The sequence below is a fragment of the Monodelphis domestica genome, chromosome 5, assembly GCF_027887165.1.
Source record: "Monodelphis domestica isolate mMonDom1 chromosome 5, mMonDom1.pri, whole genome shotgun sequence".
NCBI classification, from domain to species: domain Eukaryota; kingdom Metazoa; phylum Chordata; class Mammalia; order Didelphimorphia; family Didelphidae; genus Monodelphis; species Monodelphis domestica.
This window is the reverse complement of record NC_077231.1, coordinates 323,337,923-323,359,975: the sequence shown is the minus strand read 5'-3', so window position 1 is coordinate 323,359,975 and position 22,053 is coordinate 323,337,923. Positions and strand designations below refer to the sequence as shown.

Sequence of the window (22,053 nt, the reverse complement as noted above, 5' to 3'; positions counted from 1 at the left end):
TAAAGTGTCATCCTTCTTCTTTATGAAAAGTCTTCACATATATGAAGGCAGCTATCTTGCCCCTTCTCAGTCTTCCTTTCTCCATGCTAAATGAAAATCATGTTCCTTTGAGTGGTCTTGACACAGCCTGCTCTCTTCTCTCCTTACAAGCCTGCTCTTTGTTTTCTGGACAGTATCATATCTCACTTGTTTACATCACCATGGTGCCCAGACCCAAGTGGAATACTCCAAAAGGCATCTCCGTTGCCTTCTTTATGGGATCTCTGCTTCTCTCAAGGAAGCTCCTAAGAAGAAGAGCCAGACTTTGGAATTCTACCTCTTTCCCTGAGTTCTAACAGTGCTGCCATGACTGCTGATGCTCAGCAGAAGAGCAATCAAGTTGTGCTCAAAAGAGGAACAAGTGGTGTATGAGAGGGAAATCCTTAGAGGGGAGGATGCTGCTGGAGCTGCATTTAGGAGCATCAAGAGAAAAGCAAGAACCCAGGGGATTCTTTCTAGCTCACCGAGCCTCATTCTCCTTCATGCCTGAGTCCCTCCCTGATGGGAAGTAGGGCACCAAGGGAGATGGATTTATTCTTTTGGGCCAGTAGGCTGTTATTTTATTTCTAACAGTGACATACAAAGCAGTTCTTCCTTTCTCCACTGTTCCATCAATGATGTTGCCTCAGACACCTCACAGTTGAGCCAGGGGTGATGGAGGCCAAGGCACAGACAGAATCATTCATTTCTGCCTGTTGCCATGTTGGGGCACATAGTAGGTGTTCAGTACCTATGTCTGGATGCCTGAGGAGACTTGGGGAAGTCAACTGGATGAAAGTAAAGGTCATATAGAAGGAAGGGGAGGAGAGAACTGCTGGGAGCCATCAAAGACACAGTCACACGTGGAAACTGGGGATTGCAAAGCAGCCCCCAGGAAGGATGGAAAAAATCCACTGAAACCCCCCCAAGTGACTTTCCTTATTAATATCTCTTTATTTTTGGAATTGCTATGATTATTATTTTTACTAAGCCCCAGGAAAAATAGATGAGAGCAACATGCTGAAGATGTTCCACTCTGTCCCCCTAGGATATTACCAGGAGAGCCCACTTACAAAATTAAACCTAAGGATTCTTATATACCCACTAGATAGGACCCTCTTTTCTAGGCATAAAAACTTCTGGCAAATCTGTGCTCTGAATTCCCTAACCTATATCTGGGTCATGTTGATTCTACCCTCTGACCCTGCACTTAGCAACAATGTTTCATTGATTATCTCCCCAGGCTTCCTGTCTGTTGTTAGGTTCCATGGAAACATGTATGCTGAGAATGAAACTGTGTGCCAAGTAGATGTGTGATCATGAGGGTATAAAATAAAGTCAAGGCAGAGTAGTTTATCCTATGAAACCTGTGCTGTGGGTTGAATGAGAAAGCTGTTTTCCATCCATCATTCCACCAACACCGTCCCACCTCCAAGACCCCATCCCCTGTGGGAGACTGTCCCACCCCATAGCAGAGAACAAGCATTTATTAAGCATTCACTAGGCCCATGATGGCAATCCTTTTAGAGACCAAGTGCTCAATTAGGTACTTACTAAATGCTTTGCAATTTGATCTCATTAGATCCTCACAGCAACTCTGGAAGGTAGGTGCTGTAATTGTCCATGTTTTACAGATGATGAAACTGAGGCACAGAGCAGTTATGTGACTTGTCCACAGTCATACAGTTATTACATGTATCAGGTCTTCCAGATGCCAAGTCCAGAGTTATAACTATTGTATTATTTAGCTGCTTGCATAAGGACTGACCCTGACCCACTGAAAGCTCAGCTCACTTCAGGATTTTTTGTTTACTTATTTCCATGGTGAAGAGTCAAGAAGACCTAGGTTCCAGACTTACCTCTTATATACACTGACTGTGTGGCTCTTGGCAAGTTATATAACCTTTCCCCTCCAAGCAATTGTTTACTGATCTGAATGGGGAATTCCACTCTGCAATCATAGAGGGAGTCTATATGCCAGAATTTTCCTCCCATTGGGAACTGCTGAACCACTGGGTCTCAGTGAAATGCTTTCCTGATGGACTCCAGGCTTGGTGGCAGTTCACCAGAGGCAGGACTTCCCAAACTGGCTTTTTGGTCTATATAGATTTAGGGTTGATGGGGGCAGGTTCTAACCCAGCTGAAGGGCAGAGCACTAGGGAAATTCTGGGAAAGCCAGGGAAGGTGGCTAAGGGGGAAGCTTGGCTGAATCTGATATACTACTACAGATATGCCAAGAAGCTATGGGCATACTGATTGGGGGTGGGTGGGTAAAAAGAGAGCATAAGCATGCTCACAGAAGTGTCTGTACCCATGCTGCCCTGAGAAGACAAGAATAAGCAGACCACAGCGTCCATGGCACAAAGCTGCCTCCCAGAGCAGCAGCTATGATGCTTAGGGCATACGAAGGGAGTCAGAGTTCCCCTCCAGGAGCTGACAACCAGGAAGCCTTAGTGTCTGGCACTTCTTATGCATGGAGGAAGCTACTGCCTTCCCATACTTGTGCCAGTAGATTCTGCCTGCTGTCTAGCTAGCTGGAGTCATCCTCTTCCCTCCTTTCTCTCTCCCCACCCCAAGATTATTCAACCCATTATGGGCATAGACAAAAAGGAGCTTTCCTGGAGAAGTTGTGGTGCCTACCTACCTCGGGCTTGGAGCCCCGCTCCACAGTTCTCATGGGCACCAGGGCTGTCTTGCCTCACTGACCAAGGCACCAGCTGGCACCGGCGCCATTTGTGAGTCTTCCACCTGAAAGAAACACAGAGCTTGGCTCTTAAGAGTTCAAGAAGGACATGCAGATATATGGTTATCCAGAAGACCTAAGGCTTCTCTTCCTTAATTTCCCAAGGAGTAGGAACCAATTAGTTGATGTTTGCTTGTTTGTTTTTCTTCTTCCTGATTATAATTTAGGGCTTGAAGAAAGTATTACAGATAGGAACAGTAGAGGTTCCTGAGAATTCTCTGTTACTCAGCAAATGGCATCCCCCTTGACAAACTATTGTGGGCAGTCCTTTCATCTAAGGGTTGTACGAGAAGTTGCTTAGGTTCCTTGGAGGTCTCAGAGTCTAGAATCCTAGGAATGAATGCCTGCTACCTGTAGGCAATCCCAGAATTACTAACTGGAAGGGATTCTGGGCCTGAAGGAGAAAATGCTGATGAAAAGACAATTTCCTCCCCTCTGCTTTGGAACATCTTAGCTTGGCTCTGAGAGTCTCATGGAGTCCCTTAGCCTTGGTACATGTAGCCCACTGGGCAACACCTGCATTGACGTCTGTTTCCAACCTCTTAGTGCTCTTGGCATGAGAATTCTCTACTACATGACCCAGACCCAGAGCTTCAATAACCTCAACTAGCTTTTCCTTGGTACCAGAGAGGAGAGCAGAGCAGGGTGGGCATCTCCCTGGACCATCCAGGTAGGTGGACCATTCTGTTGGCCAGAACTCTGGCGTCTATGAAAAGCCAGCGTCTCCCATGCTGGGAGGGAAATGCTCCATCATGCCTCGAGCCTTTGCTTTTTCAAACCCTCCTAAAGGGCAGGTTCATGAAGCCTCTACAAAGAGTCTGATCTAATTTTCTATTATTTGTAAGTCCCAACTCACTACTGGTTATCAGCTTCGATTGCTCTGACCTCATGGGGCTGTGCTGATCCCATGTGCCTTCCCTCTTGGCTCTGGGTTTGCCCAGTCCTTCTCTTTTGCTTCTCTCCTAATTTCTGCCTCCCAGAATTCTTCTTTCCTTTCAGGGTTTACCTCAGGGGTTCCCTCCTTGAAGCGCTCTTGGATTCCCCCAGCTAGAAGGGAGCTCTCCTTCCCCACATGTCTCCAGAGCCTTTTGTCTCTATGATTCCTTTACCCCTTGGCATCTTAGTCTTCCCTGTACCCATGGGTATAGTTTAGAGCCCCCAGGACATTAGGAACTCCTTGAGGGCAGGGGCTAATTAGGGGCTTAGGGGGAGTGCTCTGCCAAGAACAGGCATTTCACAAATAGTCCTTGGATGGAACCTGACAGCCTTCCAAAGTCCAAGACATCGGGGAGGCCAAGGCATCGGGCTGTCTGTTAGTGACATTGTTGGGCCAGGGCTGGGAAGCCGAGCTGTCCAAATCCCACAAGCAGGGAAGGGGGGGGGGCAAGGGAGCCTAGGGGGCACATACTGCTGGGAACACACAGCCTCACCTGAAACTCTGGCACACCTGGGGAGCTGTGCATTCCCGTTCCTCATACAGGGTCTCCAGGCAGTCTCGGCCTCCATTGGCAGGCAGCTGAATGATAACTCGATTCCGAGATTGCTTCTTCACTGAAGTGTCCCCTGAAAAGAGCCCAAGGAGGTGGAAGGGTTACCCCCTGATCTCTGCATTGAGATGAGAGCCTGATAATCATGCTGGCATGAAGGTCAGCGACCTCCCAGGGGAGCAGCCTCAGGGTTTCTAGCTGGAAAAAATGCCTGAATGAGGGACAAACCAGCATGGGAATAAGAAGGCATCAGTGCAGGTAACCCAGTTCTCCTTTCCGAAGTTTCTGCCTCCATTCCTCCTGATATGGAATGGAGAGGTTATTGGATCATGGTACTCCTTGGCCCCAGGTAGGGAGCTGGCCTACTGTTCTCCGGAAGAAGAAAGGAGGGATAAATGGCAGAGAGGAGGACGATGGACACTCTTCCTAGCCAACGAAGAATTGATTCTGGGAAGAATCTTATATGATTTGATCTTTCTAAATTATTTGTCAGAGGGGGAGTGAAAACTACAGACCTGTAGACAGTGCAAAAGCTTTTAGAGTGTAACAGAAGCCTGGACAGGAAGCTGGGTCAATGGAAGGGACAGAGTGAATCCAGAGTCCTGGGTTCAGGTCCCAGCACAGCCACTAACCAGGTCTGTGATCTTGGGCAAGTCACTTTCCTATCTAGACCTTGCTTTCCTCTTCATCATGTAAATTTAAGGGAGCTGAAGATCAGATTTAGATCCAGAAAGTACTTTAGAAGTCATTGATTCTAGTCCCCATTTTACAGATGGCCCACAGAGTAAGTAAAGTACTCAAGGATACCAGGTTAGATTAGATGGTTTCTAGTCTTTTTGACTCCAATATTCTCTCCCTCTCTTCCTCCCTGTCTCTCTCTCTCTCTCCCTTCCTCCCCTCTCTCTCCCCCTTTCTCTGTCTCTCTCCCCTCTCTTGCTCTCTCTGCCCCCCAGCTAAAAGGGAGCTCTCCTTCCCCACATGTTCCCAGAGCCTTTTGTCCCCATGATTCCTTTACCCCTTGGCACCTGTCTTCCCAATACCCATGGGTGTATCTCTCTCTGTCTCTCCCTGTCTCTCTGCCTGTCTGTCTGTTGTTCTCTCTCTCTCTGTATCTTTCTCTGTCTCTCTCCATCTCCTTCCCTCCCTCCCTCCTTCTCTTTGTCTCTCTCTCTCTCCATATATGTATATATATATATATATATATTGATCTGGGTTTATGATTTCATCAACAAATGGAACACCTAGAATGAAAAACTTCTTCCATCAATGTAATGTGCATCTTAGTTATGTTTTATTATTTTTATTTTTTTAAACCCTTACCTTCCGTCTTCGAGTCAATACTGTGTATTGGCTCCAAGGCAGAAGAGTGGTAAGGGCTAGGCAATGGGGGTCAAGTGACTTGCCCAGGGTCACACAGCTGGGAAGTGTCTGAGGTCAGATTTGAACCTAGGACCTCCCATCTCTAGGCCTGGCTCTCAATCCACTGAGCTACCCAGCTGCCCCTTAGTTATCTTTTATAGATTTAGAGAATTGCCTGGGTATCCTGGGGGATGAACTGACTTGTCTCTGACCAGAGAGCCAGTATGCATGTGCAGTGGCATTTTAACCCAGGTCTTCCTGAATCCAAGACTGGACCTTCCTCCATGATATCTGTGATGCCTCTCAGATTCTCTCTGAGCTTCTGGGATTGAGACTACTGAGAGAAATCTTGACTTCATTATCCCATAGAAGCTCAGTCTCGCCTATGGGAGCTTTGGATTGAGGACGAGCCCAGCAGAGTCCTTGTGGAAAGTGTGGACAAGGTAGAGCATCCCCACCAAATGATGAGTCAGCCTCCTCTGCACTCCCTGGGATTCTGGCCCCTCGGGATGTGTGGCACATTTAATTAATGGAGCGGCTTCCTCTCCTCAAGCAGATCCATCGTGCTGTCTGCCACATGGGGCACGTAGTCCTCAACTGCTGTGTGTAACAAGTCTTCCAACCCAGTTTAAATGTGAAATTTTATGTCCTGGTGACTCCCAGAATTTGAAATATGCAACTAGTAAATGATTCCAGTCATTTGCTATGCATGGTAAACAGGCTGAGCCTTTCCATGCAAGGCACGTTGCAAGGATGAGGGCCGAGAGGAGGGAAATTGAACTTGGGCTCTGCTGGCAGAAGCTCTTTGGGGAAGGAAGACTTGGGAGCCTCGTGCCTTTTAGAATTCATCATTTTATACTTGGAGGCCCCTAGGTGGGACAGTAGCTAGAGAATGCCGTGGAGTCTGGAAGAGCGGAGCTTAAATCCAGATTCAGTCCTTTGCTGGATGGGGACCACACAGGCAAGTCACTTCATTTCTCTGCCTCAGTTTCTTCAACTGTTAAATACTAGCCTTTCCCTCTTGGAGGCTTGTGAAGATGGAATAAGAGTGTTTGAAAAGCACTTGTCACATCAAAGGCGTTATAGAAATTCTTTTTTTTCCCTCCTTCCAGGATGAAGAGTCACTGTACTGAAGGTATGTGTGTGTGGGCGTGCAGCAGTCAGTGGGGTCCAAGCTCTGCAACATCTCACTACCTTGGAAACAGTTTGGGTGGGGTCCGGTGGAGAACTGTCAGAAGAGGGCTAGTCCAGCAAGGCCCAGCATAGTGACGTGTTTCTCCAGAAGGTGGGTCATGAGTCTCTTGAATTTCTCAGTCACAGTACCTCATGGATGTTCTATGAACATGGCGGGGCACCAGCAATGCAATCATAGGCCTTCTAAGGATGGACATGTTGACAAAAAGCCAGTTTGGTTCTCATAATCCTCCATAGCTCCCCATTTCCTTCCTCTTTCTGTGCCCCTCAAGGGCAGGGATTGGTCTTCTTTCCCTCCACTTTACAGTTCGGTGAGCACAACAAACCCCAACCATTGTTCTTGGCTCACAGAAGGCCTTTTCCCCTGCTCATCCTCAATCCAAAGGTTGGGAGCTGCCTGAGCCCGGGACTCTAGATGGTTTTTCCTGACTCATTCCTGACTGAATTCCTTCTTCCCTGGATGCCTGCAGGAGGAAGAGGAGGAGGAATTTCACATTCATTTAGGATCTCCTAGAACTGGAACTGGGAGAAATCTTACAGACAATTGGCTACAACATTTCCATTTTACCAGACTGGATCCCAAGAGGAGCAGTGACTTACCCAAGGTCTGTTGGCCAGTCGGGGACACAGGTAGGATTTGAACCCAATTTCTCTGGCTCCAGACTGCGTGCCATTCCCCCTCTACCACCCTTGTCCCAGAACTTGCCTCCATCTCCTCCCCATCTTATCCACTTGTTTTTTGGTTCCTTCTCCCTCCCCAAACATGATCCCCAGAGGGAGGAATGGAACGTGTCCCTCCTTCTCTCTCTAGCCACCCTGGGTGACGACGGGGGATCAGGGCTCAGGCTCATGGGTCTGGTCTGAGGAGAAGCTCTCTGCTGTTCGTTGTCTGGGGCTGGCGGTGTCCGAGGCAAGCTGTGAGCCCAGGTTTTTCCTGACTGGCAGGCAGGCAGGCGGGGTTCTTTCTAATAAGTGGTGGAGGCTGAGCTGGAACCCAGGTCTTCCTGCCAGAATTTCCAAGCCCCGTGCTTGCATACTACATATTCCCACTCGTTCTGGGGAGGTTACCCTCAGTTTGGAGACCCTTTGGTGTGCCTGCACGGAACAAGAGCCCGTTGCTCGGGCGTCGCCACCTTTCCTTGTCTCCCCACAGGAAGGCAATATCGTGGGGCTTCCAGGCAGGTGTTTGGGATGACGGAGCAGCTCTGCAGGGAAGCGCAGCGTAGCCCCGGCCCACCTGGCTGGGAAGCGCGGCGGCTGCTGTCCTTAGGGTGAGGGCTGGGGAGGGAGCTTTGCGGGCCAGCCAGGATTCCCTAGGAAAACGTGCTCTCGCCGCATGGTGGGAAGTGAAGCCGAACCCTGTCCGCAGGGCTGGGCTGCCTTAGCAGTGACAGCTCCAGGCCCAGGCCCGAGGGGAAGATCCTGAACTCCGAAGGAAGCGGGGCGGGTCCTCCCCGAACAAGTCAGCCTCTGGGACGACTCTTCGCCCCTTCAGAATCACCCCGCCCTTTCCGGTTGCCCTGCGCCTGCGCATTCTTCACTGCTCTGGTGCAGTTTCCCGCCACATCAGTCATTCACGCTCTGGCCACAGTAGGGAGGAAGCTCTCGGCCACGACGAGGTCCTGCTCCCCAAAGACGCCCGCTCCTACGGCACCGGCTCCCCACCGCCCCTGCCTCGGGGGCAGACGCCGACCTGGGCACCGAGGAACCGGCCTCTTGGCTCCTGGCCGGGCTACTGTCCCTTCAGTGGGTCTTCAGCCTTCCGCCCACGGCGATCAGAGGGCGGCGACGGAGAGTCGAGGGCGGCCCTAAGCGGTGCCTGGGCGGACTCTCCTGGGGTGGCTGTGGAGCAGCGGAGCTCCAGGGAGGAGAGGGGGCTTGGCCAAGGGGAGCCGGGCTCTCAGGAAGGATCCAGCCGGCTTCCCAGTTTCCCCTGGACCACCCCTCCCTGGTCCTGCTGAAGGAATCCCTGTGCGCCATCTGTGACTGGATGAAACCGGATTGAGAGGCCCGAATAAGCAATTTACAATGAGACAATGGGAGCAGCCGGTAGACGACTGAGTGCAAATATGGCCTCCAATACTACCCAGCGGTATGACCCTGGGCAAGTCATATAACCCCAAATGCCTCTCCTCGCCATTCTTCTGCCTAGGAGCCAACCCTGATTCTAAGACAGAAGGCAACAAATAAAACTAAGATAGATATGAGCTGCCAATCACCAGACATTTTCTAAAGACTAGGAAGAACCATCTGAAGTCTTCCAGAGTATTGAACCTAGAGTCAGGAAGGGCTGAGTTCAAGTCCTGCCTCAGACATCAGTTGCATAGTCCTGGGCAAGTCACTGAACCCCTTTCTGCAACTGTAAAATGAGAATAATAAGAGCCACCATCTTCCAGGGTTGTGACGGGAACCAAAGGAGAATCTTTGGTAAAACAAAACAAAACAAAGGATTTAGCTCAGTTCCTGGCACAGAGGAGGCCCCTGTCAAAAGCGGGTGCCTAAAGACACTGAGTTGGACTGAATTGTGCACAAACCTCCACACTCAAGCGGGGGTTTGAAGGCTGCCTCCATTCTGGCACCCGCTTCCTTGCGTGTGCTTCTGTGTTCCAGCCAGACTTTTATCCTTGCTGTTCTCCCCAGTGAGCAGCTCCTCCCTGCTTCTTTGTTCCCAGATCTCGGTACCCTGCTAGCTCCAGCTTGTTCCTCCTCCTCCGTGCAGCCCCTCACCTCCTCCTTCCTCCTCTGTGCAGCCCCTGGTGCCCTCTCCCTCCTCCTCCTCCTTGCAGCCCCTGGGCCACCCCTCTGCCACCAGCTTCCAGGAGCTCATCCTCACTTAAGTGTTCTTGTGCTCACCTTGACTTTGGCCCGGGCATGCTGGGCTTCCAATCCTGCCTCTTGGCTCGCTGACTCTGGAGAGGGTAAGTTTGTGGGGTGCAGCTCGTGTCCTAGCCATGTGGCATCCTGTTTCCCATTAGCCACATGATCCTTAAGGCATGAGGGAGCTGACTGAGGTCAGGCCTGGCAGTGGTGATTGCATGGAGCACCCATTGTGCAGATGGTCTCCCTCATCACTCCTTACCTTGGAAGGGCTTTAGATGCACCTTGCTGGGGTGGCCCGTGATCATCTATATTTGGAGCTCCTCAGGAACCAGAGGCACAAAGGACAGAGTGGTGCTGTGTGCAGCGCCGGGTTTAGAATGGGAACTTTGGGCTTTGCATCCTGTTTGCTACCTGAATGGTCACGCACCTGACCTCTCTTAGCCTCAGTTCTCTCTCCTGTAAAATGGGAGGCTTCTAAGCACCCCTTCCTTCTAAATCGGTGGTCCTGGAATGCTGAGATATGCTGGAAGTCCAGCTTGTGATCTTCCCCAGGAGAGGGAGTCCCTGCATTCCCTGATTGTCAGGGGCAGAACCCGGGGACCAGCATCATCCCCATCCCCACATGCAGCCCTGGGCCTGTGAGCCAGCATTTATCACCTGGATAATGAGGGAGTCCTAGCAGCACAGTGACAGGCACAGTAGTGACTGACATTCTGGCATCAGGCCCATTGATTTGGGGAGCTCCGCAGAGGGCACCGGCCCCTGCTCCAGGCAACTCAGAAGGAGGTGGTGGCAGAGGAGAGGCAGGAGATTTGCCATGTTGTTTCATGTGAAGGTGGCAGAAGGCTATGATGGAGGATAGGAATGGGGAGGCTGCAGGACTGCTGCCAAGAGGAGGAAGAGCATTTGCTGGACAGAAGCTGGCCAGGACAGGGCACTGGTCACTGACCCAAGCAAGGCTCTGCTCACGGAGCCCTGACATATGCTTATTTCAAAGAAAAATCCAAAATGGAGTTACTCTGCTTGTTGACTCACCAACTCAACTGGTCTCACTTTGGGCAGGCTTCTCCAGGCCATGTAGATTGACTCAGGGCCTTTGAAAACAGACAAGGAATGGCTGGGCCATCCCAGAAGCAAGCAGGGAGGACCCCTATCTCATTGCCATGCACAAGGATTTTCTGGAGAGTTCTTGATGTTTTCCTTCGGTTCTGGGCTTTGGTGCTCAGTGTAATTTTCTTTTGCTTCCTCCCCATCCCTCAATTAAACTGAAATCAAGATCAAATGACTTCCTATTAGTGGCCTTTATTAAGCACCAAGGATCAAATGACATTTGCAGGCATCTGCACCTCGTGTAACAAGCTCATCCTTTGTAATAATAAGTGACAGTGAATAATCACCAATTACCAGGGGCGTAAACACAGAGCTCATTACCAACCAAGCTAGGAGCAAGGAATATTCAGAAGGTTTAAAAAGAGAGAGAGAGAGAGAGAGAGAGAGAGAGAGAGAGAGAGAGAGAGAGAGAGAGAGAGAGAGAGAGAGAGAGAGAGAGAGAAAGGCCAAGATGAAATATCTGCAGAAGAGGCTGAGCATTTGTTCTCATGCTCAGCCACTCTGTCCCTTGTGGCTTCTTCTCCTATCTTGTGGTACCCTGCAGGTGGCCTGGGCCAAAAGCCCTGCTGGCCATCCAAAGTTCTGAGAGTTCTCATCAAGCTGTGGAGGAAGTGGCTGTGTGCCCAGGGATGGACTGGGGCTGCTTTCTGAGGACCAGCCAGAGAGGCTCATGATCTGATGTTGCAAGTAGTAAACTGCTTTTTGGTCCAAGTGATTCATGTGACCATTTTCTATGGCCGGAGTAGCTGCATGATATGCCCAGGAAGACAAGGCACTCATTAAGGAAGTCATGGGACTGTTGATGGGGCAACGGACAAGAAATAGGCACTTTGCAATGGTTTTAAGAGTGTAATTGTGAGCCCGGAAAAGCCACAATAGGGACTTTAGGGGAGGATTGGCCAGATTTGCTATCCCAAAGTTCCATTGGTTCCTACAAAAAAGCTCCATTTACAAGAAATTCTCGAGCAAGACCCAAATGGATCAAATAATCCATATCCAGCACATTGCAGATTCCCTAATGACCACTAAAGCCTTTGAATGCATTTGCAGCTGACTTCAAGGCTTCTTATAATGCTATGCTTCTTAGGTGTAGGTTGACAGGTCCAGAAATGGTTGATTCCTGGGAATGAGAAGGGAGCATCACTCTTTACAGTAAACAGATGCTTTGGGGGAGGGGGCTCTACAAGGGCTTAAAGCCATACTGCCACCCAAACCTTCAGAGTATCTGGTCCAAGTGGGCAGGACCTCAGAAAACTTCCAGGGCATCTTTTTGATTTTGTGAGGGAAGAAACTGAAACCCATGAGCACAGAGAATGGCTCATCTAGCTCTTACTGTAACTGAGGCTGGGGTGAAGTGGCACTGAACAGAACCCAGGTCTCATAGGTTCAGAGAAAATTCGAGAGAAGGGGACTGGAAAAACAGCTTTGCCCAGGGTCAGAAGGCACTCAACAGTCAGGAAAAATTTGAACCAAGTCACCCAGAGTCCAAAGGTTGCATCTATGCCCCAGGTTTTTCTACTTTGCCATTTATGATATCAAAATAGCCATGTTCCTTTGGAAAGAAAAGACCAGTCTTGTACTGCTGTGGCCCAAAGCTTTGGGTCTTCTGCCACTGGAATTTCAAAAAAGACTAAGTAGGCTGCCCCTGTGGAGTCTTCAGTCTGGGACTTGAGACAAACAAGCTGACTGCAGGCACTGAGATAGTAGATTAGTACAATAGAATGGTACAAGCTTAGGATAGTACTGCCTCCACCCCAGGAATGGAGCTAGGCTTCAACATCTAGGGAAAGGTCAGAAAAGAAGGAAAAGAGAAAAAGTCTGATACTGGGAAATTATTTCAGAAACAGAGATGATCAAAATGCAAGCTTAGAAGAAGACAGTAATGTGAAAACGAAGATGTGTGAATCCTCAAAGGAAAATATGAAAGAATGTTAGGCCCCAAACAAATTCTTGGAAGAGCTCCCAAAGATGATAAAAAAATTAATGAGAAACTTGGAAGAAAAATTAGAAAAAAGTCAACAGCTTTTGGACTAGAAGAAGAACTCACTGAAGAAAATAGCTGCTTAAAAAAGAAATACAAAACCCAAAAAGGAAAAAGAACTCTCTAAAAAGGAAGTACAAAGCCTCAAAGAAGAAAATGACTCCCTAAAAACTGGAATTGGACTATAACTCCATATGACATCAGGAAACAATGAAACAAATTCAAAGGGATGAAAAAATAGAAGAAAATCTGAAATATATCACTTCAAAACAATTGACCTGGAAAGTAGATCCAGAAAACAGATCCTAAGAATCACTGGATTGTCTGAAAGCTAAGATTAAAAAAGAACCTGGATAGTACATTGCAAGAAACTGTCACAGAGAACTGCCCTGGTCTTGAAAAACATGGGAAAACAGAAATTGAAAGAAGCCAGTGCTCACGTCTTGAAAAAGATCCCAAATTTTAAAATCCCAGATCTGTTATAACCAAATTCAAGAACTCCCAGGTAGCCAGAAAAAATAATCCAAATATGATGGTGCCATAGTCAGAATTATACAGTACCTTTCAGCTTCTACATGAAATTATTAGAAGGTTTGGCTATTCCACAAGGCAAAGAATCTTGTTCTACAATCAAGAATCACTTATGCAGCAAAACTGAGCATAACACTCCAGGGGAACAAATGTACATTTAATGAAATATAGGACTTCCAGGAATTCCTGACAAAATAACCAGAGCTGAAGAGAAATTTTGATGATCAATTTCAACACTCAAAGGAAGCATTAAAAAAGTAAATTAAAAAAGACACAAGAGAATCAGTGGGCTTAAACTAATCTCATCCCTGCATGGGAATGTGGGGAATGGGAGTTAGGATACTTAATATATTTATAATACAAGAGATACTTAAGATTCTTAAGGTAATCAAGGGAAAATAGGGTTAAACTGAATACATTTCTCCATAAGAAGATAACTAAGATGCTTACGTTATCTATGATAGTTGAAGTAGCTAAGGTATCTAAAGTATTTAGGATAGTTAAGATACTGAAGATATTTAAGAACTTTACCACTGTTAGGGCAGTGAATAGAGCATACATAGACAGAGAGGAGAGAGTAAGTTGAATATAATGGGATGATATATAAAAAAATAAGGTATAAGAAAAAGAACAGATTGGGAGAAGAGAAAAAGAGAGAAGTTGGGGACAATTATCTGATGTGAGGAGGCATATACGAATCAATATAGTGGAGGGGAAGATGGATGGTGCTTTGGGGCAATACTTGAACTTTACTCTTTTCAGAACTGGTACAAAGTTAGAATAATATCCACACTTAATTAGCTCTAGAAACTTACTGTATAAGGAAGTAAAAGGGGGAAGAGGAATAAGAAAAAAAAAGAGACAGGAGCAGCCTGAGAGGTAGAACCTTGAATGTTCCTTTCATAGATAGCAAGGGGGAGAAAGAGACATCAGAGAAGATAAAGACACTGGGCAGCTTCTATAGTGAAATTGGGGCAATTCAAGGACAATAATGAAAGCAACCAAATTGCCAATCTCTTCTCCAATTGGTCCTGGCACCATGTTTCTTAAAGGTTGGTTCAAATTTGACGAATAATGGTTGCTATTTGACTTTACCATATTGTCTCATTTTATCTTCACAACAGCCTGTGAGGCAGATATTATTATATCCATTTTATACATGAGGAAACTGAAGTTGAGGGGAGATTGAGTGACTTGCCAAAGATCATACGGCTAGTTAGTAAGACAGATTTCTGACTCAAAATCCAGCACTCTATCTGATACACTGCTCTGAATAATCCTTCCTGAGACCCCAGTGGTAGGGACAAATATGTAAGACCCCAGTTGCTACTCTGCGTCATCTCTAGTTGATGAATAAGTCTCCCATAATGATGTCAGCCACATCTCCATTTTGTTTCCTACCAGTAAAATAAACAAAGCATTATGTGAATGATTATATTATCTGGGTTGTTATTTTTGAAGTCCAGATTTTTATCCCCCCTGGAAGATACGCTTTTGCATTCTTACCCTAGTACAGATTGTACCCCTCTTGGATCTGGTTGTGGGAAAGGGTTAGTCCATGAGTCCAAACCAATGGCCTCAGCCAGCGGAAGCTTGAGCCCCTTCTCCATCAGACCATTCCCCAAAATACCTTCTTTGCATGAGGATGGGCATGGCGTCCAGTCACTATATGGTGTTACGATACAGTCCTTTCTACAAGGAAGCAGACATGGCCTCACCGTTTCAGGTCGAAGGTTCTCAGGGCATCTGGAGACAGAAAGAGAAATGTCACAGAATTTAGGTAATCGCAATAATAAGGACATTAATGATGGCAACATCTGACAATAATTATTTAGGGATATGCCGGAGCATCTTGTCTTTCTAGAACTTTTGTGTTTGGAAGTGGTTCTTTATATGTAGCTTCCTTTGATCTTTTAGATCTTTTAGAATGTTGACTTTTAGCCCTTAAACATACTGAGATAAATAATTCTCTTCCTTCCCATGAGGATCATGCAATGAAATGAGAATTTCTGAAAAGGCCCAATCTCAGTTTCCAGTATGGGATCATAGGCTCTAGAGCTGTAGGAACCCTGTAGATAAAACCCTCATGTTATAGATGAGGAATATGAAGTTTAGAAAGGGGGAGAACTGTCTGGTCTGAGGTCAAATGGGCAGGATGTAGCAGGTACAAGATTCAAACCAGGTCCCCTGACACCTAATCCTTTCCACTCTTTCCATTGCCCCATGGAAGCCTCCTTCTGTACCACATTGCCGTCATGGTGATGTGATTATTGTTATTTGGTGGTTCGTAGCCATTGGATGGACATATCAGTCCATTTCTTCCCCTCCACGGTGATAGTGATCATATTCATGAGCATCGAGACTCTCTGAGTGTCTGATTTTGGAGAGAGTAACATGATTTCCACTTGGCATATACACATGGTAACCTGGGTCCAAGCCCAAGAGGTAAATGGAGGCTTAGTGTAGTGTAATGAGCATGAGTAGGGGAATCCAGAATTCTTGGCTCGAATCTTGGCCTGGAGGGGGAAGCTGTTTCATGCCTAACAGCCATCTCATCCCTGCCTTTCAAGCTACCTGGAAGAAGGTTACTTGTATTTTCTTATATACCAGAGGATGAGAAGGAAACTTTCAGAATGAATGTGACCATTTTATGGGTCTTGAGATTTTTTTGAACTCCCGTCTTAAGTCAAGGATAAGCTTGAATTTATTCTAATTGCTCTGCCTATTCAAGGGCATAAGTACAGAATGGAATCAGATAAGGATCATGGAAGTTAATCTTTTCTATTACCACTGAGACCATAAATCTCTAAGGAGGCCCATTTGGCTGCTGAGATGAGGCTTAGAAACAGGAAACACAAGGGGTCCACTTATGCCATTGAAAATAGAGAATTATGCTTCATCTAAGCAGGGCTTATTCTTAGATCCCATTCTTTCTGGGGGAGTTTTACTGATATATAGACCAAAGAAGCACTGGGGAATCATGTTTTCTGTAAGCTTTCAGCCTGATGAAAGTTCCTAGGAATCCACACGGAAACAAATTTGCATTTTTAAAATATGGAAACTCTATAAATAGAGTTTTCATTAAGTTTTCCTAAAGCACTGGACTGACCGTGTCACTGCCATATTTAAGAAGCTTTTGCAGTGGTTGCCTATTGTCTCTGGAGTGAAATACACTTTCTTCTATCAGGCTTGCAAAGCCCTTTAATAATCAGACTCCAGCCTCTCTTTTTAGATCGAGATTCATGTTCCTGCCCCTTCAAGCTCTAACCAAATGGACTGACTAGCTAGCGATTCCCTTGACATAATTCTTTCTCTTCCTCTCTACCTGCTATCATCCCTATCTCCCCTGAGACTGCTCAACAACTCCCTCATCCAGAGACCTTTCCTGACCTTCCCACTTAGTAATCCTTCCTTGAGATGACTTTGGGTTTACTTCTCTGGGTCCAGGTTGCTTCCTCTCCAGCAAATGTAGGGTCCATGTCCCTTCTACCCCTGTGTCCCCATTGCCTGGTTTGGTGGATTTTTCATGACTGCTTTTTGGATTGAACGAATCACTGAGTGCCAGAGCCATGGCCTCATGGAGAGAGCATCTCTAGCCCCCTAGTCTGCTAAGGAGCTCCCATCTAGGACACTCACTTCTGGGAAATGGTAATGAGCCCTACTCTGGGTCCCTTTGAAGCAACGATGGGTTTCAGCGCCATGCCTCTTTTCTCTTCCATGTTCTTTGTATTTAGGAGCTTCAGCGTAAGCTTAGAAATTGATCCCCTGTCTCCTCCTCCATGGTATTCAAGATCAAATTGGCCAGAAGAGAAAGGAGATGCCCAGAGTCTGTTCCTGGGCCCAATACCTTTAACTTGTCCATCTAGCACAGAGCTGCCTTGTTAAGGGGAGTCCAAACAAGGTTGCTATTTGCACGGCTGTGTCAATGCCTGGATTGTAAAAACGAGTCTTGGCATATCATGTGACATTTTGGAAAACAGGCAATGCCGCTATTTTAAAAACGCCTTTGTAGTTACTTCCAAATGGAAGCAGCCTATTCTCTGGAATTTGAAGGGCAAAGAAAACCCGTTGGGTTTAGCAGATCCATACAGACAACCAGGGGCCTGAATAAAAAAAAACAAAAATAAAACAAAAACCTGAGGCTAAGCCACTGGAAACTGTTGGATTCAAAGGGTATTTACAAGGAATATGAAACTGGATCATTGTGAGGGTCCCCTGGACATTAATCTGATTGAATAGTCTAAGGGAGCTTAATCCTCCACCCTTTCTCCCAAATCCAGACTCATGCAGGGGCTTCTTTGTCTTCTACTTTAAGCAAAAGTCTGAGGAACCAGAAATGTTTCCAGCAGTCCCTTGGAGGAGAAAACAGGCCTCATGAGTATCTGACCTTACAGAACTCTGTAAAGTCCTCGGCTCCTGGAGGGAAAGTGCCTCTTTGGGAAAGTAGCACAGAAAATGCCTACTTTGGCGATGGCTAAAGCTTGGGAGAGAGTGAGACTCTGGTCCCAGAGTCATCTTGGATCTGATTCTCTGTTTGGATGGGGGTTAGTGGAGAGAGTTCTGGGCTTGGACCTAGCAGTATTCTGCTGTGATCTTTTGTGACTCTCCTTCAGCCTCAGTGTCTTCCACATCCACTAGACAGAATAGGGCTGTAGATGAAAGTCTGTACAACCGTGAAGCACTACAGAAATGTGGACTGCCATTCTGATGTTCGTTTTGTAAGATTCCAACAAGCTCCCATCGTTGTCTATATTGACATCATGCTTTTTACATGATCCATAACCCCGTGAACTCACATGTCAGCTGTCTACCTGAGCCCTCACCAGTGGAAATTCTGAGGTCCTTCCTCATCTGTGGTTAGATAGTGGGGGGGGGGAGCAAAGTCCCCACAGGGCCCCTTGCTGGGACTAGAAGAGATGCCCCCATCAGGAAGCCCTTCCTCCTTCCCAGGTCCTGAAGATTTTGTACAGTGACAACAGTTATTACTGCTATCATTTATTATTATTAGCCGTCACTCTTGATTTCTTATTTCTTATGCAATATCCAGGGGCTTCCCTAGGTGATATCCCTTCCATCTCTTCATCTCAAATCCTCTCTATGGCTGAAGAGGAAGTGGAGAAGCATCTACATCTCCTGCCTCTTTCCCTCAACTCCTAGACTTCCTCTGTAAAGTCAATCCTTTTTCATTGCAATTCCAAGAAAGCCCAAGTCTATGAGCTAGAAATGAATGTGGTACCACAGGGAGAAAGTATTTGATGTCCTTGGCAACTAAGAGATATCAAAGCCAGAACTATACAGTTTGCCACAGCGGATTTGCCAAATATATCAGGGGAATTTTATTTATAAAGATTTATACATCAAATTTTAGAAAAACATGGTAGATGAAGAGGCAGCCAGAGCATTCTTATAGGGCATCCTATAGGGCATTCTTAGACATTTCCTTTAGAGACTAATCCGTTTTTCTGTTTGAGCTTTATCAGATTTTGTTTCTAATTGGCAGAAAGGAAAACAGGCACACATGAACATGGGTTCTACTCTCTTTGTGCTTTAGCCAGGCATTCCCTCAGTCCCAGATGAGCTAACTTTGTCATTGCGGTGTTTATAGTCAACATTCCCACCCAGATGTGCCTTCACTTATCCAGAGGTACGTGGGAGCCAGCTCATTCGATTTTTAGTATTTATGTGAGCATTTATATCTTGGAAATTAGAATCCTTGTAAACCAGGGCTTGATTATTGTTATTTGTGTGTGTGTGTGTGTGTGTGTGTGTGTGTGTGTGTGTGTGTGTGTGTGTGTGTTGTTTAGACTTAAGAAAGTTATGGGAAAATGTTAATAATTCAGATTAAATTTAAAGTGGTACATTGTAGTTTTTCTTTAATTGTCAAACATTTGCCAGCATACTGGATCACCCTCTTCCCCTCTGATTCTCCCTTCCTCTCTCCTCCTCCTCCTCCCCATCTCCCTTCCCCCACCCTCTCTCTCTCTCTCTCTCTCTCTCTCTCTCTCTCTCTCTCTCTCTCTCATTCATCTCTGTCTCTGAGACACGGCTCACTCGGATAACCTTGGGGAGAGGTAATCGGCTTGTACTCAGCATCTTTGATATTGACTCCTTGAAAGGAGGACTGAAGGGCATTGCAGAAAGCTGTCACCCCTCCCTCCATCCCCAGGGGCTGCCCAACCCTACCAGCATGTCATGTACAAATGACTGTCGTGAAGAAGACATGTCTTGTGTTTCTGCGCTGCCCTTTGGAAGGCAGGGTTCATGCCTCTAAAGGCAGTGAAGGGGCTGAAAAGGGACTTCCTGTGATTTGAGGCATCTGGCTGCAGAAATCTCGAGCTACTGATGCCTCATCGACCACCATCACTCACACCAATAGCCCCTTGCGAGCAGAAGACCTGGCTGGCCCTGAACATCCTGTCTGGTCCAGAGAATGGAGCCTCAGCAGAGTGTTGTGCTGCTGCCTGGGCTATTGCCTGCAGCCAGGAAGGAATCCTTACTTTTTAGGACCCACTTGGCCCACGTTGACTCTCACACAGATGACTTTCCTTGTCTGCATGCCCACAGAGCAGGTGGCCTCTCCATTCCAAGTTGCAGAAGTGTTGAAGGAGGAGACCGAGCTGTCCTCAATGCACTGGCCCCAAGGACCCGTTTGCCAGTGGTAAACGGTGCACGGATGCTCATTGCAGCTGCGGGTCTCCTGTAGGGCACTGTGGTTTGGGCACGGAGTACCACCTAGAACGTTAAGGCGCACATTAGAATGAGGATCAGAAGCTTATCTTACCAGTTCAGTTCAACAAACATTGATTCAACACTTGGTACAAAACGGGCTCCTTGTTAGGCACTGGATCCAACGACCAAAACCCAACAAGAATTGCTGCCATTTATATAGCACTTACTATGTGCTGGGCGCTGTGCTAAGCACTTTACAATTATTATCTCAACTGATCCTCCCAACAACCCTCAGAGGTAAATGGCCACCTGTCCATGCAGCAGCGACAGAGCCTCAGGAGTAGAAGAGAGTTCAGTAAAAATATGGACCAATCTGGGCCAGAATACAGCCTCTCTATCAAGAATGACCCTTGAAGACACTCAGCATGAGAACACCACCGTCTCTCTGTGGAGCCCTATGGAATTCCCTCTTCTCTTCCTGGAGAGCTCTGACTGTTACGAGTCTTTTCCTTAGCACAAGTCTAAATTTGTTGTGTTTTTTTTACAATGTCCACTCATTGCTTGTGGTACCATCCTATAATGGTAAGTAGAATCAGCGTAATCTGTCCTCCATGTGATATTCCTCCAGATCCTTGAAGAAAGTTATGCCATCAACCTTCTGCCTTAGGGCCAGAGATGCAGAGCTTGAAGGGATTTGGAAATGACCTCATCCAATTTTCTGATTTGACGGTGAGGGAACGGAGGTCCAGGGAAGAGGGCAGCGGGCTTTTGCCTATGTCATCTTCAAGAGAAGACACAGAGTACAGGAGAAATACCACTGGCTTTAAAGTTGGAAAATCTGGCTCTCACCAGGTCCCAGCTGCATTCCAGCTTTGGGGCTTTCTGGAGAAGTCTACTCAATTCTCTATTCTCAGTCTCAACATCTATTTGATGCTACCATTCACCTTCTACCACCTTCTGCAGCTCTTGGTGGTCACATGGGGCAAGTGAGATAACACATGCAAAGGGTCTTGTAGCTAGGAAAAGTGACCCGGATGGGAGCTATTGCCTTGGCTCCCCCCATTTGCACTTGGCAGTTTAGGTGATCTTGATATATCCCAGGTGCTCCGATGAAAAAGATACAGCAAAAACAACAGATCCTTTAAAGGACGACTTAAGACTTTCAATGTTAGGACAATCGATTGGATCCATTCAGGTCAGTGTCCACTTTCCCTGCACTGGGAGAAGAGCACACCCACCCAGTGGGGGGGGGAACATTAACAACTGTCTGAGGAAGCGATTATAGCAGGCCCTTTCCCACTTTGCACAAATCGATGCCCTCTCTTTCCTGTGCTGAATGAATGGACAATTAGTTTCAAATGAGAATCAGCTCCAGTTGATGTTGGACCAAGGGAATGATGTTTCTATAATCCATTCTCCTTTCTAAAAAGTTTGCTGAAGTTATGAAACATGACATTTTGAATATTCCTTACTGGCCCAGCCAATGATCCCCTATGACACTGGGCATCATCCCTTTTCCCCACAACTGCTTAAAAAACTCTTAGCATCCATCTTAGACTCAATACTGTATATTGGGTGCAAGGCAGAAGAGTGGTGAAGGCTAGGCAATAGGGGTTAAGTGACTTGCCCAGGGTCACACAGTCAGGAAGAATCTAAGGACAAATTTGAATCCAGGACCCCCCCATTTCTAGACCAGAGTCTCAATCCACTGAACCACCTAGTTGTCCCCCCATAATTGCTTTTTATAAAAAAGTAAAATTTATTAATACTGCTTGACATTTCCATCACAGACCAATCCAGCCAATTATTTAAAAGTAGTACCTGGGATGATATATATATATATATATATATATATATATATATATATATATATGTGTGTGTGTGTGTGTGTGTGTGTGTGTGTGTGTGTGTGTGTGTAATTTTAGATAGTACTATAGGGTTTAAAATATCAGAACAGCTGTGACTCAGTGGTTAAGAGCACTGGGCCTCAGTCAGAAAAACCTGAATTCAAATCCAGCTTCATACACTTCCTAGCTGTGTGATCTTGGGCAAGTCTCTTGACCACTCTGTAGTCCTAGGAGATAGCTCATTGAATAGAGTGCTGTCTGGAGTCAGAAAGATCTGAATTCAAATCCAGTCTC

The 22,053-nt window shown here is 46.6% G+C and overlaps 1 protein-coding gene across 1 annotated transcript in view; it reads right to left on the bottom strand.

Moving 5' to 3' along the window:
* The window catches only part of THSD7A (thrombospondin type 1 domain containing 7A), a 360,671-nt gene that overhangs the window by 58,505 nt on the left and 280,113 nt on the right, over positions 1-22,053 (bottom strand). The window contains exons 8-11 of the mRNA XM_056800585.1: positions 19,741-19,975; positions 14,874-14,989; positions 4,192-4,324; positions 2,663-2,766 (exon numbers count right to left, since the gene is read on the bottom strand). Coding sequence (XP_056656563.1) covers positions 2,663-2,766; positions 4,192-4,324; positions 14,874-14,989; positions 19,741-19,975 — 588 coding nt within the window. The remainder of the gene's footprint in view (positions 1-2,662; positions 2,767-4,191; positions 4,325-14,873; positions 14,990-19,740; positions 19,976-22,053) is intronic.